The sequence below is a fragment of the Pseudophryne corroboree genome, chromosome 1, assembly GCF_028390025.1.
Source record: "Pseudophryne corroboree isolate aPseCor3 chromosome 1, aPseCor3.hap2, whole genome shotgun sequence".
Taxonomy (NCBI): domain Eukaryota; kingdom Metazoa; phylum Chordata; class Amphibia; order Anura; family Myobatrachidae; genus Pseudophryne; species Pseudophryne corroboree.
Window position 1 is genome coordinate 852,921,716 of NC_086444.1, and position 17,088 is coordinate 852,938,803.

Below are 17,088 nucleotides of genomic sequence, written 5' to 3' on the forward strand. Positions count from 1 at the left end.
CCACGGAAGTAGCGCTTCCTGATTGGCTGAAGGGACTTCAGTGACAGGAGTCACGTGATGTCCCGGCATTCGGGAGAAAGGGGTCTGATGTGAAAGCATGGGACCCCTTTCAGTCCGGCATGGAGCGGGTGTTCGGTTTGTTTTTTTAACAAGTACGTGGATTTATATCTGGACGTGGATGTACCTCTGGACGCTGGAAGGTGAGTATAATTTTTTCACAGGTACCCTCGGATCGTCGGAGACTGTGGCAGTCGGCGTGTCAACATAGGTAAGTATGTGTGTGTCGGTAGTGTGTAATAAAGTTTTACTATCAAGGTGTCTGTGTACTGTTTTTATTTGGGTATTTTTTTTCCAGTAGTACTACAGGTACCAGCGGGCCCGTTTTTCTCCCGCATGCTGGTACTTGTGGTTCTCCAAGTACCAGCTTGCGGGGGAGGCTTGCTGGGACTTATAGTACTACTGGAAAAAACAATATCTTTTTATTATCACAAAAGGCTATCAGCCCCCCCATCCGCAGCCCATTGGATGGGGGGGGACAGCCTCGGGCTTCACCCCTGGCCCTTGGGTGGCTGGGGGGGACCCCTTGATTGTAGGGGTCCCCACTCCCCCAGGGTACCCCGGCCAGGGGTGACTAGTTGGGTAGTTAATGCCACGGCCGCAGGGCACGGCATAAAAGTGACCCCCGGCTGTGGCATTATCTGTCCAGCTAGTGGAGCCCGATGCTGGTGTTAAAAATACGGGGGACCCCTACTCTTTTTGGCCCCCGTATTTTTGGCACCAGCACCAGGCGCAGAGCCCGGTGCTGGTTTTAAAAATACGGGGGATCCCTGCCCAATTTTCCCCCGCATTTTTAGAACCAGGACCAGCTCGAAGAGCCCGAGGCTGGTTATGCTTTGGAGGGGGGACCCCACGCCATTTTTTTTTCCGGGTTTTTCCCGTTTTTTAAAATCGCGGCAAAATCCGCCAAATCGGCCGATTTTCGCCCGCGGGTCTGTCGAATCCGTTTTTCATTGAATATGGTGAATTCCGGCAGCCACCTGCCGGAATTCACCTGTCGAATTGAGTCGAATTAAAAAACGGCGAAAAATTGCCGCGATTCGCCGTGAATTGCATATACCCCTATATTTTACTAACACTGTAGGAGTGAGGTTAATAAGAAAGGGGTGTATTTTTATTTTAGATATACACTGCCTTTTGGTAATTGTCTGTTGCTATTCAGTTAACCTTTAAACCAAGTTGGTTGAAACATGAAAATGTGAAAACTAAGTGAAAAATTACAGTAATTTCATTAATTGTTCTTTGTTTTTTTATTTTGTTTTTCAGTCCAAGAATGAGAATGTCATTCATCGTGTTCTCTACACAGGCAATTAGAATTATGGAATTGACAGGAGACAGGTATAGTTCTGATTATTTATGTACTTTGATGCTTAGACTGAGAACAGCATTCATTACTAAGTTTTGTGTGGTCTGTTTAATACACAAATTGTTGATCTGTTATTTTGGTTAGCCTTAACCTTACTTGCCTATAACCAGACTGAGAGAGTGGTCCAATCTACCAGTACTATCCACAGGGAAGTGAGAGGTCTGGGTTCTTGACGTTGCTTGGGTTGTATCACCCTCCCCTCCACCATGGGAATTCGTGGGGATGGGGATTAGCGATGACATTAATTGTAACACAATGTCCCCTACACCTCCCACCATGGCCTCCCTTTCCTGAGGGGTCCTTTGAAAAATGGCATTTGTGCCTATAACCAAAAAGATTTTCCATCTTTGTGCAGCAACTGTTGTTGGTTTATAAATCCATGAGATGCTTTATATGATATATAGATAGCATAATATATTGAACAGTCGTGGTTGTCTATAAACTTCATTATATAATAAATATAAATTATATAAATATAATTTTAAATATAATATATATAATTGTAAATTGAGCTCTACCTTTCGCCTGTGGGCATAAATTTTACTGCCAGATTTTTTTTTATTACCTTAAATTAAGATGTCATTATCTACTAATGCAATTAGCCAATAAAATTATAATTTCTATACACATTTTACAGTTTTTTTTACTTCCTTCAAACCGGAACTTGATAATTAAAAAGTTATTCCGTTTTGTTCTTTGTCTGATGCCACGTGGTTTGAATTTTTGTTCTGTTGCTGCTTGTTTCACAGTAAGAAATCCATTGTTAATAGGTTCCAGACGCATGGAAATGTTTGTAGCTTATATAGAGACTGCATTTAAAATACATGTTTCCCTATGTAAAATAAATTTGTAATATTAAAAAATATATACTGATATTTTCAGAACTTTAGATACTTTAGTCTGTTAGGGAACAATATCCCTGTGCGCTCTTGATTTCCTGTTCTGTAGAAAAAAAAACACTATAAGGCAACCAAAGGACATTTATATCTCTTCATCATAAAGTATGACTAACCATAATATCTTCATGATATCATCACAAATGTATAAAAAAAATATTTAAGTCAAATTACACAGATTGTGGTAAATAGGAAATCTAGGGAGGATATTTAAGTAGCCGTGGTAATTAACCACGTGCTAATTGAATCCCTTGGGCTATCCAATTACCCCGAACGTAATGTGTTTAAGTTTAAGAAATACGTTATAAAGTACCTGATTTCGTGTCCGCTGCACACGTTAACACTTTTTCTGTATCCTATTTGTTACCACCTAAAAAACATAATATTTCTTAAGAAAAAAATGGGGTTTAATTGAAGTGGCTGATGCTAATCATTGGGCAAAAATTGTGATTAAAAACCCATTTTTTTTTCTCCCAAACAATTATCGGGGCTGATTGAATACGTGTCATAGAGGGAATTCAATTCACTGTTCACTATTGCAAGTAAGGGTCGAAGTGCTCATTTTTGAATGATTAATATTTCAATGACCTTGTCCTGGAGTGTTAATACTCCATAATAGTGGACAGACATTATCATTAACGGGATCTGGTCAGGATCCTGACTGTCGGGATCCAGGCAGTTGGAATCTCAACAAGGTTCACAAACCCACCTCCAGGATACCAACAGCCAGGATTCCGAAATAATATATTCTGGTATGCTGGAGAGGTAAGCCGTGGGGGGTTAGGTTTAGGCTGCGGGGGAGGGTTAGAGTAACAAAAATAATAATTTTTTTTTAAATCTCAATAATAATTTCACCGTGTGGTGTCCGCTTCATCAAGCAGCACCATTAATGTGAGTCCATTAAAGGAGCTCTTTACTCCAGGAGCCATCAGTGTATATTTTTTATAATTTGTTTATAACACAGCAGTTTTTACTAATACCGTATGTGTTGAAGTAGTAACACACCAGGACAAGGATATTAAAATATTAATAATTAAATAAAGAGCATTTCTACCCTTAAGGGGCGTACACACGTACCGATGTGTACAGAGATGTGTGCTGAGCGATCTAGCACAGAACGCCCAGCACACATCTCTCCCCCGCTCAGCACACAGCACGATGTGTGCTGAGCGAGGAGGGGGGACGCTCACTTCACCCAGTGGAAAAGTGAGCAATTTAACTAGATTTAGCCAGCATGCAGGCCAATCTAGAACCGGCGATAGCGACGTGCGGGGCCACGCATCGCTGTCGCTATGGGGCATACACACGGAGAGATCTATGCTTAATTTCTAAGCAGTCTAGTCAGATTGCTTAGAAATTAAGCATACATGTTTCCGTGTTTACCCCCCTTTTCTCTAACGTCCTAGTGGACACTGGGATGACATTAGTACCGTGGGGTATAGATCGGGTCCATTGGAGCCTGGCACTTTAAGAAATCATTAGTGTTTGCTGGCTCCTCTCCTCTATGCCCCTCCACCAGACTCAGTTTAGAAAAATGTGCTCAAGGAGCCGGATGCATTCCTCTGGAGCGCCAGAGAGTTTTCTTCAAAACATTTATTTAGTTTGTTATTTTCAGGCAGCACTTGGTGGCAACCAGTCTGCCTGTGTCGTGGGACTTTAGGGGGTTGACCGAACCAATCTCCTGTAGGGGTAATGGTTCATATCTCCGCTGACAGGACACTAAGCTCCTGAGGCGCTGTTTCACATACCCCCAGGGTATGCGCACATGCTGGCACCATGCCACCACCCCTAACAGATGCTGAAGTAGACGCCGTATGGTGAGTGATGACACTGGGGTATCGGTTAGTGGGTCCCCGGTGACAAGTGGCGGCATTAGGGTGCAGCAGTCACCTGGCTGTGACCTGCTGTGCCTGCTGCGGACCCCGGACTGGGCTTAGGTAAAGGTGGTTATTAAACTCCTTGTTTGCAAACAACACCTTGTTTTCAGCCAGTATAAACTGTGAGGGACTCGCGCCATTGAGGAGGCGGGGCTTCCCGGAGAGCGGGACCAGAGGGTGAAATGCACTATTTCCTGCTGCTGCTGCTGACCGCCAGGCTGCATGCCCAAGCTGCTCTCCTTCATAGACCCCGCTGAATCACCAATTGTACTGGTACCAGGGGGTTTTATAGAGAGGGGGGAGCATATAAGTGGTGGTGACACTGCTGCCTTGCTAAATCTATATATATATATATATATATATATACACACATACATACATTTGCAGCTCGGCACTGATTGAACTGTCGCCGGTGCCCTCATGAGGTATTGCATATAAACGTGTAGATGCGGCACTCCTGGCTTATAAATAAAACTCACGACATCAAACTTGTGTCAACAACGCTTCAGTCGGCGCTGCTACTATCATCAGGTTTATATCATATAAGCCAGGAGTACCGCATCTACACATTTATATATATATATATATATATATATATATATATATATCTGGAAAAAGAATTTAGGAGAATGCGCCCATAGTGCAAATCATTTTTTATTTTATGCATGCATCATTAGACACGAACAGGTAAAAGGTAAGTGTGTTCCCGTACCAGATAAGACCCACACTTTGGGCCAGTCACAGAGCATAAAAAACATCCACCAGGCAAACCTCCGCCTCTGTGTACGAACGCCAGGACCATGCACCGCGCCGATACTCCGGACCCGTGTGGCCACTCGCAGCGGACACAGGGAGAAGAAGGCCGAGTGGAACAAAAGCACACACGTCTGGCAGGCTCCGTGTGTGCTTTTTTCATATATATATATATATATATGTGTGTGTAAAAAATAGAAGTAATCAGCGCATATATATATATATATATATATATATATATATATACCCAGTGGAGCGCTGCTCTGACTGAGGTATTGTGTGCTGGTCCCAATCCTCTCTGTGTCACTCCATACAGGCTGTCTGGGGTTGTTATGCTGTTTCACTATCTGTGTTGTTACTGCACTGTTTATTCACCTAACTCTGTGTTTTTCTGCAATAAGAATGTCTGGGAAAAAGACTGTGTACCCCTCATGTAACACTAAGTTTACACATTCACTAGGGGGGTCTCTCCTATGTACCCAGTGTTCTCTGCCTTCACAAGATAGTAGTATGCAGGAACCTGAGTGGTTAGAATCTTTCAAAGGCATTTACTAATATTAATACAGAGTTAGCTACAGCCAGACAGGAAAGACAGACCTTTAAACAATCTGTAGATTATTTTTTTGCTTAAGGCTGCTGGCCACAGACAGGCTCCTCAGCCCACTCTGTTGGTCTCTTATAAACGCACGCTCCCACAGGTGCTCCAGTCTGACTCTGATTCTGAATTACCAGAGCTGGATGAGGGAGAGGTAGACGTGGAAGATGACAGTTCTCTGTCTCCGGGTGTTGAGGCCCTGATTTATTCTATTAGAGAAGTCCTCAACATACTGGATAAGGAGACAGAACCAGAAGAGGAATTGTTTTTTAATGTGAAACCAAAATCCTCTGCCGACCTTTCCTATATCAAAACTCCCTTTCTAAAGAGGTGTGGGTCAATCCTGACAAAAAATTCCAAACTCCTAAAGTGGTTACTAAATTCCTTTCATTTCCCTCCTAAGGATAGGAAAGTATGGGAAAATCTCCCATCCGTGGATACTTCAGTGTCCAGGCTGTCACGTAAAATTGTACTGCCTGTACCTGGGGCTATCTATCTCAAAGAGCCAGCTGACCGCAAAATTTAGACTACACTCAAATCAATTTATACTGCGGTGGGCGTAGCTCAAAGGCCCACTATAACTTACGGCTGGATTTCTAGGGCCATGGTAAAATGGTCTGAGAATATAATTACCAGCTTCACGCCATTCAAAAACTGCTACAAACGGGGGTTGTGGTCCCCGTGCCTCCTCCGTTACACCACAGGGGTTTTTACTCCAGTCTATTTGTTGTACCGAAGGACGGTTCGGTACGGCCTATCTTGAACCTAATATCTCCGAACCCATATCTACGTGTGTCCAAGTTCAAGATGGGGACCCTGAGGACAGGTGGTCTCCAGTCTGGAGGAGGGGGAGTTCCTAGTATCCCTGGATACCAAGGATGCTTATCTGCACATCCCAATATGGCCTCCTCATCAGGCTTACCTCCGGTTCGCTATACTTGACCACCACTTCTATTTTCAGGCCTTACCCTTTGGTCTTTCCACAGCTCCGAGGGTGTTCACAAAGGTCATGGTGGAGATGATGCTGCAATTGCGCAGGATGGGAGTCCCCTACTTCTTACAGGTCATGGGTGGATCCTGAATTTCCAAAAATCGAACCTGGAACCGTCACAGAATATTCAGTACCTGGGAATGATACTGTACACAGTGTCTCAAAAGCTATTCCTTCCAATGAACAAGGCCATGACTATCCAGGCTATGGTCCGCTCGGTTCTCGGGCCCTGCAAGATCTCAATTCATCTTTGCATCCACCTACTGGGCAAGATGGTAGCCAACTACGAGGCAGTCCAGTACGGCAGATTTCATGCCTGTCCATTCCAGCTGGATCTGCTGGACAAATGGTCAGGGTCTCACCTGCACATGCACCAGAGTATAGTTCTGTCGCCAAAAGCACGGATCTCCCTGTTATGGTGGCTACAAGTCTCTCACCTTGTGGAGGGTCGGAGTTTCAGTACCCAATCCTGGATTCTACTGACAATGGATGCCAGCCTCCGAGGTTGGGGGCTGTGACCCATGGGACTCAGTTCCAGTGGAAGTGGTTGAGTCAGGAATCTGTTCTGGAACTCAGGGCAATTTATAATGCTCTTCTGCAAGCCTCCTCTCTTCTCCGAAATCAAACCATCCAGGTGCAGTCGGACAACAAGGAGGAGTATCCAACCAGTAAAAGAGGAGCTGTAGCCTGCAGGGGAAGTGGCTGAGACCAGTGGAACTGGTAAGTATGGAGCCATTGTGCTCTCTGGTGGTGGCGTCCTTAAACCGTCAGGGAGGAACAAAAAGCAGGGCCGCAATGCGAGAGGTGTCGCAGATACTCCTCTGGGCGGCACCAGTGCAAGGGCCATCTCAGCCATATTCATTCCAGGCGTGGACAATTGTGAAGCAGACTTCCTCAGCAGGCACGACGTCCATCCGTGGGAATGGGGCCTTCACCCTCAGGTGTTTCAACAACTGGTTCACCGGTGGGGCTGTCTGCAGATAGACCTGATGGCTTCTCATCTCAACAAGAAGCTTTGCCATTACTGATCCAGTACGAAGGATCCACAGGCTGCAGCAGTGGACGCTCTGACATCGCCGTGGTCTTACCACTTTGTATTAGTGATGAGCGGGTTCGGTTCCTCGGAATCCGAACCCCCCCGAACTTCACCCATTTTACACGGGTCCGAGGCAGACTAGGATCCTCCCGCCTTGCTCGGTTAACCCGAGCACACCCGAACGTCATCATCCCGCTGTCGGATTCTCGCGAGATTCGTATCCGATATAAGGAGCCGCGCGTCGCCGCCATTTTCACTCGTGCATTGGAGATGATAGGGAGAGGACGTGCAGCGTCTTCTCAGTTGTGTTCAGTGTGCTGCAAGTATCTGTGCTCAGTGTGCTTGCAAATATCTGTGCTGAGTGTGCTGAAAATATCTACGTTCTCTGCCTGAAAAACGCTCCATATCTGTGCTGCATTGTAGTATAGGAGGACAGGACAGTGCAGAATTTTGCTGACCAGTGACCACCAGTATAGCAGTATGGTACAGTAGTCCACTGCTCTACCTACCTCTGTGTCGTCAAGTATACTATCCATCCATCCCTGTGGTGCATTTTAGTTGTTGTGCTGTGTATATATTGTAGGAGGACAGTGCATAATTTTGCTGACCACCAGTATATAATATATAGCAGTACGGTACAGTAGTCCACTGCTCTACCTACCTCTATGTCGTCAAGTATACTATCCATCCATCCCTGTGGTGAATTTAAGTGGTGCGGTGTATATATAGTAGGAGGACAGTGCATAATTTTGCTGACCACCAGCCAGTATATAATATATAGCAGTACGGTACAGTAGGCCACTGCTCTACCTACCTCTGTGTCGTCAAGTATACTATCCATCCATACCTGTGGTGCATTTAAGTGGTGCGGTGTGTATATAGTAGGAGGACAGTGCATAATTTTGCTGACCGCCAGTATATAATATATAGCAGTACGGTACAGTAGGCCACTGCTCTACCTACCTCTGTGTCGTCAAGTATACTATCCATCCATCCCTGTGGTGCATTTTAGTTGTTGTGCGGTGTATATATAGTAGGAGGACAGTGCATAATTTTGCTGACCACCAGTATATAATATATAGCAGTACGGTACAGTAGTCCACTGCTCTACCTACCTCTATGTCGTCAAGTATACTATCCATCCATCCCTGTGGTGCATTTAAGTGGTGCGGTGTATATATAGTAGGAGGACAGTGCATAATTTTGCTGACCACCAGTATATAATATATAGCAGTACGGTACAGTAGGCCACTGCTCTACCTACCTCTATGTCGTCAAGTATACTATCCATCCATCCCTGTGGTGCATTTTAGTGGTGCGGTGTATATATAGTAGGAGGACAGTGCATAATTTTGCTGACCGCCAGTATATAATATATAGCAGTACGGTACAGTAGGCCACTGCTCTACCTACCTCTGTGTCATCAAGTACACTATCCATCCATCCCTGTGGTGCATTTAAGTGGTGCGGTGTATATATAGTAAGAGGACAGTGCATATTTTTGCTGACCACCAGTATATAATATATAGCAGTACGGTACAATAGGCCACTGCTCTACCTACCTCTGTGTCGTCAAGTATACTATCCATCCCTGTGGTGCATTTAAGTGGTGCGGTGTATATATAGTAGGAGGACAATGCATAATTGTGCTGACCGCCAGTATATAATATATAGCAGTACGGTACAGTAGGCCACTGCTCTACCTACCTCTGTGTCGTCAAGTATACTATCCATCCATACCTGTGGTGCATTTTAGTTGTTGTGCGGTGTATATATCGTAGGAGGACAGTGCATAATTTTGCTGACCACCAGTATATAATATATAGCAGTACGGTACAGTAGGCCACTGCTCTACCTACCTCTGTGTCGTCAAGTATACTATCCATCCATCCCTGTGGTGCATTTAAGTGGTGCGGTGTATATATAGTAGGAGGACAGTCATAATTTTGCTGACCACCAGTATATAATATATAGCAGTACGGTACAGTAGGCCACTACTCTACCTACCTCTGTGTCATCAAGTATACTATCCATCCATCCCTGTGGTGTATTTAAGTGGTGCGGTGTATATATCGTAGGAGGACAGTGCATAATTTTGCTGACCGCCAGTATATAATATATAGCAGTACGGTACAGTAGGCCACTGCTCTACCTACCTCTGTGTCGTCAAGTATACTATCCATCCATCCCTGTGGTGCATTTAAGTGGTGCGGTGTATATATAGTAGGAGGACAGTGCATAATTTTGCTGACCGCCAGTATATAATATATAGCAGTACGGTACAATAGGCCACTGCTCTACCTACCTCTGTGTCATCAAGTATACTATCCATCCATCCCCGTGGTGCATTTAAGTGGTGCAGTGTATATATAGTAGGAGGACAGTGCATAATTTTGCTGACCGCTAGTATATAATATATAGCAGTACGGTACAGTAGGCCACTGCTCTACCTACCTCTGTGTCGTCAAGTATACTATCCATCCATACCTGTGGTGCATTTTAGTTGTTGTGCGGTGTATATATAGTAGGAGGACAGTGCATAATTTTGCTGACCACCAGTATATAATATATAGCAGTACGGTACAGTAGGCCACTGCTCTACCTACCTCTGTGTCGTCAAGTATACTATCCATCCATACCTGTGGTGCATTTTAGTTGTTGTGCGGTGTATATATAGTAGGAGGACAGTGCATAATTTTGCTGACAACCAGTATATAATATATAGCAGTACGGTACAGTAGGCCACTGCTCTACCTACCTCTGTGTCGTCAAGTATACTATCCATCCATCCCTGTGGTGCATTTAAGTGGTGCGGTGTATATATAGTAGGAGGACAGTGCATAATTTTGCTGACCACCAGTAATTAATATATAGCAGTACGGTACAGTAGGCCACTGCTCTACCTACCTCTGTGTCGTCAAGTATACTATCCATCCATAACTGTGGTGCATTTTAGTTGTCGTGCGCAGTATATATAGTAGTAGGCCATTGCTATTGATATATTACTGGCATATAATTCCACACATTAAAAAATGGAGAACAAAAATGTGGAGGGTAAAATAAGGAAAGATCAAGATCCACTTCCACCTCGTGCTGAAGTTGCTGCCACTAGTCATGGCCGAGATGATGAAATGCCATCAACGTCGTCTGCCAAGGCCGATGCCCAATGTCATAGTAGAGAGCTTGTAAAATACAAAAAACAAAATTTCAGTATAATGACCCACAAATCAAAATTAAAAGCGTCTGATGAGAAGCGTAAACTTGCCAATATGCCATTTACGACACGGAGTGGCAAGGAACGGCTGAGGCCCTGTCCTATGTTCATGGCTAGTGGTTCAGCTTCACATGAGGATGGAAGCACTCATCCTCCTGCTAGAAATTTTAAAAGAGTTAAGATGGCAAAAGCACAGCAAAGAACTGTGCGTTCTTCTAAGTCACAAATCCCCAAGGAGAGTCCAATTGTGTCGGTTGCGATGCCTGACCTTCCCAACACTGGACGGGAAGAGGTGGCGCCTTACACCATTTGCACGCCCCCTGCAAGTGCTGGAAGGAGCACCCGCAGTCCAGTTCCTGATAGTCAAATTGAAGATGTCACTGTTGAAGTACACCAGGATGAGGATATGGGTGTTGCTGGCGCTGGGGAGGAAATTGACAAGGAGTATTCTGATGGTGAGGTGGTTTGTTTAAGTCAGGCACCCGGGGAGACACCTGTTGTCCGTGGGACGAATATGGCCATTGACATGCCTGGTCAAATGACAAAAAAAATCACCTCTTCGGTGTGGAATTATTTCAACAGAAATGCGGACAACTGGTGTCAAGCCATGTGTTGCCTTTGTCGAGCTGTAATAAGTAGAGGTAAGGACGTTAACCACCTAGGAACATCCTCCCTTATACGTCACCTGGAGCGCATTCATCACAAGTCATTCACAAGTTCAAAAATTTTGGATGACAGCGGAAGCCGTCCACTGCCAACTAAGGGGGTAATTCCAAGTTGATCGCAGCAGGAATTTAGTTAGCAATTGGGCAAAACCATGTGCACTGCAGGGGAGGCAGATTTAACATGTGCAGAGAGAGTTAGATTTGGGTGGGGTGTGTTTAATCTGCAAACTAATTTGCAGTGTAAAAATAAAGCAGCCAGTATTTACCCTGCACAGAAATAAAATAACCCACCCAAATCTAACTCTCTCTGCACATGTTAAATCTGCCTCCCCTACAGTACACATGGTTTTGCCCAATTGCTAACTAAATTCCTGCTGCGATCAACTTGGAATTACCCCCTATATCCCTTCCTCTTGTAACCAAGCTCCTGCAAACCACACCACCAACTCCCTCAGTATCAATTTCCTCCTTAGACAGGAAAGCCAATAGTCCTGCAGGCCATGTCACTGTCAAGTCTGACGAGTCCTCTCCTGCCTGGAATTCCTCCGATGCATCCTTGAGTGTAACGCCTACTGCTGCTGGCGCTGCTGTTGTTGCTGCTGGGAGTCGATTGTCATCCCAGAGGGGAAGTCAGAAGACCACTTGTACTACTTCCAGTAAGCAATTGACTGTCCAACAGTCCTTTGCGAGGAAAATGAAATATCACAGCAGTCATCCTGCTGCAAAGAGGATAACTCAGGCCTTGGCAGCCTGGGTGGTGAAAAACGTGTTTCCGGTATCCACCTTTAATTCACAGGGAACTAGAGAATTGCTTGAGGTACTGTGTCCCCGGTACCAAATACCATCTAGGTTCCACTTCTCTAGGCAGGCGATACCGAAAATGTACACAGACATCAGAAAAAGAGTCACCAGTGTCCTAAAAAATGCAGTTGTACCCAATGTCCACTTAACCACGGACATGTGGACAAGTGGAGCAGGGCAGACTCAGGACTATATGACTGTGACAGCCCACTGGGTAGATGTATTGCCTCCCGCAGCAAGAACAGCAGCGGCAGCACCAGTAGCAGCATCTCGCAAACGCCAACTCGTTCCTAGGCAGGCTACGCTTTGTATCACCGCTTTCCATAAGAGGCACACAGCTAACAACCTCTTACGGAAACTGAGGAACATCATCGCAGAATGGCTTACCCCAATTGGACTCTCCTGGGAATTTGTGACATCGGACAACGCCACCAATATTGTGCGTGCATTACATCTGGGCAAATTCCAGCACGTCCCATGTTTTTCACATACATTGAATTTGGTGGTGCAGAATTATTTGAAAAATGACAGGGGCGTGCAAGAGATGCTGTCGGTGGCCCGAAGAATTGCGGGCCACTTTCGGCATTCAGCCTCCGCGTGCCGAAGACTGGAGCATCAGCAAACACTCCTGAACCTGCCCTGCCATCATCTGAAGCAAGAGGTGGTAACGAGGTGGAATTCAACCCTCTATATGCTTCAGAGGATGGAGGAGCAGCAAAAGGCCATTCAAGCCTATACAGCTACCTACGATATAGGCAAAGGAGGGGGAATGCACCTGACTCAAGCGCAGTGGAGAATGATTTCAACGTTGTGCAAGGTTCTGCAACCCTTTGAACTTGCCACACATGAAGTCAGTTCAGATACTGCCAGCCTGAGTCAGGTCATTCCCCTCATCAGGCTTTTGCAGAAGAAGCTGGAGAGATTGAAGGAGGAGCTAATACAGAGCGATTCCGCTAGGCATGTGGGACTTGTGGATGGAGCCCTTAATTCGCTTAACCAGGATTCACGGGTGGTCAATCTGTTGAAATCAGAGCACTAAATTTTGGCCACCGTGCTCGATCCTAGATTTAAAACCTACGTTGTATCTCTCTTTCCGGCAGATACAAGTCTGCAGAGGTTCAAAGACCTGCTGGTGAGAAAATTGTCAAGTCAAGCGGAACGTGACCCGTCAACAGCTCCTCCTTCACATTCTCCCGCAACTGGGGCTGCGAGGAAAAGGCTAAGAATTCCGAGCCCACCCGCTGGCGGTGATGCAGGGCAGTCTGGAGCGAGTGCTGACTTCTGGTCCGGACTGAAGGACCTGCCAACGATTACGGACATGTCGTCTACATCACTGCATATGATTCTGTCACCATTGAAAGAATGGAGGAGGATTATATGAGTGACCGCATCCCAGTAGGCACGTCAGACAGTCCGTACATATACTGGCAGGAAAAAGAGGCAATTTGGAGGCCCTTGCACAAACTGGCTTTATTTTACCTAAGTTGCCCCCCCTCCAGTGTGTAATCCGAAAGAGTGTTTAGTGCAGCCGCTCACCTTGTCAGCAATCGGCGTATGAGGTTACTTCCAGAAAATGTGGAGAAGATGATGTTCATCAAAATGAATTATAATCAATTCCTCCGTGGAGACATTCACCAGCAATTGCCTCCAGAAAGTACACAGGGACCTGAGATGATGGATTCCAGTGGGGACGAATTAATAATCTGTGAGGAGGGGGATGTACACAGTGAAAGGGGTGAGGAATCGGAGGATGAGGAGGAGGTGGACATCTTGCCTCTGTAGAGCCAGTTTGTGCAAGGAGAGATTGATTGCTTCTTTTTTGGTGGGGGCCCAAACCAACCAGTCATTTCAGTCACAGTCGTGTGGCAGACCCTGTCGCTGAAATGATGGGTTTGTTAAAGTGTGCATGTCCTGTTTATACAACATAAGGGTGGGTGGGATGGCCCAAGGACAATTCCATCTTGCACCTCTTTTTTCTTTCATTTTTCTTTGCATCATGTGCTGTTTGGGGACTATTTTTTGAAGTGCCATCCTGTTTGACACTGCAGTGCCACTCCTAGATGGGCCAGGTGTTTGTGTCGGCCACTTGGGTCGCTTAGCTTAGTCACACAGCTACCTCATTGCGCCTCTTATTTTCTTTGCATCATGTGCTGTTTGGGGACTATTTTTTGAAGTGCCATCCTGTCTGACACTGCAGTGCCACTCCTAGATGGGCCAGGTGTTTGTGTCGGCCACTTGGGTCGCTTAGCTTAGTCACACAGCTATCTCATTGCGCCTCTTTTTTTCTTTGCATCATGTGCTGTTTGGGGACTATTTTTTGAAGTGCCATCCTGTCTGACACTGCAGTGCCACTCCTAGATGGGCCAGGTGTTTGTGTCGGCCACTTGGGTCGCTTAGCTTAGTCACACAGCTACCTCATTGCGCCTCTTTTTTTCTTTGCATCATGTGCTGTATGGGGACTATTTTTTCAATCTGCCATCCTGTCTGACACTGCAGTGCCACTCCTAGATGGGCCAGGTGTTTGTGTCGGCCACTTGGGTCGCTTTGCTTAGTCACACAGCTACCTTAATACGCCTCTTTTTTTCTTTGCATCATGTGCTGTTTGGGGACTATTTTTTTAATCTGCCATCCTGTCTGACACTGCAGTGCCACTCCTAGATGGGCCAGGTGTTTGTGTCAGCCACTTGGAACGCTTAGCTTAGTCATACAGCGACCTCGGTGCAAATTTTAGGACTAAAAATAATATTGTGAGGTGTTCAGAATAGACTGGAAATGAGTGGAAATTATGGTTATTGAGGTTAATAATACTATGGGATCAAAATGACCCCCAAATTCTATGATTTAAGCTGTTTTTGAGGGGTTTTTGTAAAAAACCACCCGAATCCAAAACACAACCGAATCCGACAAAAAATTTTCAGGGAGGTTTTGCCAAAACGCGTCCGAATCCAAAACACGGCCGTGGAACCGAATCCAAAACCAAAACACAAAACACAAAAAATGTCCGGTGCACATCACTAGTTTGTATACCTGTTTCCTCCAATTTCTCTCATTCCCAGAGTTCTAAAGAGACTCAAAAGGGAAAGCATTCAGGCAATTGTAAATGCCCCGGATTGGCCTTGACGGGCCTGGTATGCAGACCTCCTGACCATGTCTCTGGAGGAACCCTGGCCTCTGCCACTTCTCAAGGGCCTTCTTCAACAAGGACCGTTCGTCTATCCAGACTTACTGCAGCTACGTTTGAAAGCTTGGAAGTTGAGAGGGAGATTCTAGTCAGAAAAGGTCTCCCATCCAAGGTTATTGCCACTATGGTCCAGGCCCGTAAGGTGGTAACGTCAAAACATTACCACCGTATCTGGAAGAAATATGTTTCTTGGTGTGAGGGTAAAAAATATTCTCCTGCGGAGTTTCAACTTGGCCGTTTTCTGCTCTTCCTGCAAGCAGTCGTGGATATGGGCCTAAGGTTAGGTTCCATCAAGGTTCAGATTTTGTCTCTTTCCATCTTCTTCTAGAAACAACTGGCGGTACTTCCGGAAGTACAGACATTCCTGAAGGGTTTTCTTCACATTCAACCACCCTTTGTCCCTCCCACGGCCTCGTGGGATCTCAATGTGGTATTGACCTTTCTCCCGTCTGACTTGTTTGAACCCTTGCACAGGGTGTACTTGAAATATCTTACTTGGAAGATTGTCATGTTGCTGGCTTTAGCCTCCACTAGACGTGTGTCAGAATTTGGGGCCTTATCCTGTATGAGCCCATATTTGATATTTCACGAGGATAGGCCGGAGCTCAGGACTCGCAGTTTTTGCCAAAAGTGGTTTCGGCCCTTCACATTAATCAACCGACCATTTAACAAGCCTATTCTTTGGCAGCGTTGCCACTGTCGAGTTCTATCCAGGCCCACTCCACAAGATCGGTGGGTTCTTCCTGGGCGGTTGCCCGGGGTGTCTCGGCCTTACAGTTGTGTCGTGCTGCTACTTGGTCTGGTTCTAACATGTTTGTAAAGTTCTATAGGTTCGACACTTTGACCAGAGATGAACTTCAGTTTGGTCAGGCAGTTTTGCAGGGGTCTCAGCGCTCTCCCACCCATTCTGGGAGCTTTGGGACTTCCCCATGGTACAAATGTCATCCTAGTATCCACTAGGACGTGAGAGAAAATAGGAATTTAATACCTACCGGTAATTCTTTTTCTCGTAGTCCGTAGTGGATACTGGGTGCCCACCTCAGTGCTTCGTGTTACCTGGTTGTAAGTGTTCTTGGTTGGGTCTGCTGTTGCTGTCCCTGTTCCATGTTTGGTTAGCGTTGCTATCCTTTGTTATTGTTAGCGTTGCTATCCTCTGTTCTGGTTAGCACTGCTATCCTTTATTACTGTTGTGTGTTGGTCACCGCTTTCATAGTAATTCCTTCTCTCATGGTATGTCCGTCTCCTCGGGCACAGTTTTCCTAGACTGAGTCTGGTGGAGGGGCGTAGAGGGGAGGAGCCAGCACACACTAATGATTTCTTAAAGTGCCAGGCTCCAGTGGACTATACCCCATGGTACTAATGTCATCCCAGTATCCACTACGGACTACGAGAAAAGGAATTACCGGTAGGTATTAAATTCCTGTTTACTTGCAGTAGTGATTTTGTTTTATTTTGCTATAGCTTATGATATTATGTAAACATGAGATTTGCAGTGTATTAGAGCTTTAGAGTGGAGCAGGTATCTGTTATTTGCATACTTCCTCAAGAATTTTGTTGGGAGCTCCTTCCCTGCCCCGAGGTCAGATGTAGATGTCTGCAATTTGCCATCTCTGAACTGAATATCACCTATAGCATTGGTCTTTATTAAATTAGTGA

General features: G+C 45.5%; 1 protein-coding gene across 2 annotated transcripts in view; it reads left to right on the top strand.

The window, feature by feature from the left end:
• The window catches only part of ANTXR2 (ANTXR cell adhesion molecule 2), a 341,722-nt gene that overhangs the window by 58,807 nt on the left and 265,827 nt on the right, over positions 1-17,088 (top strand). For both annotated transcript variants that reach the window (XM_063919961.1, XM_063919962.1), the window contains exon 4: positions 1,324-1,395. In XM_063919961.1, the coding sequence (XP_063776031.1) occupies positions 1,324-1,395 (72 nt within the window). The remainder of the gene's footprint in view (positions 1-1,323; positions 1,396-17,088) is intronic.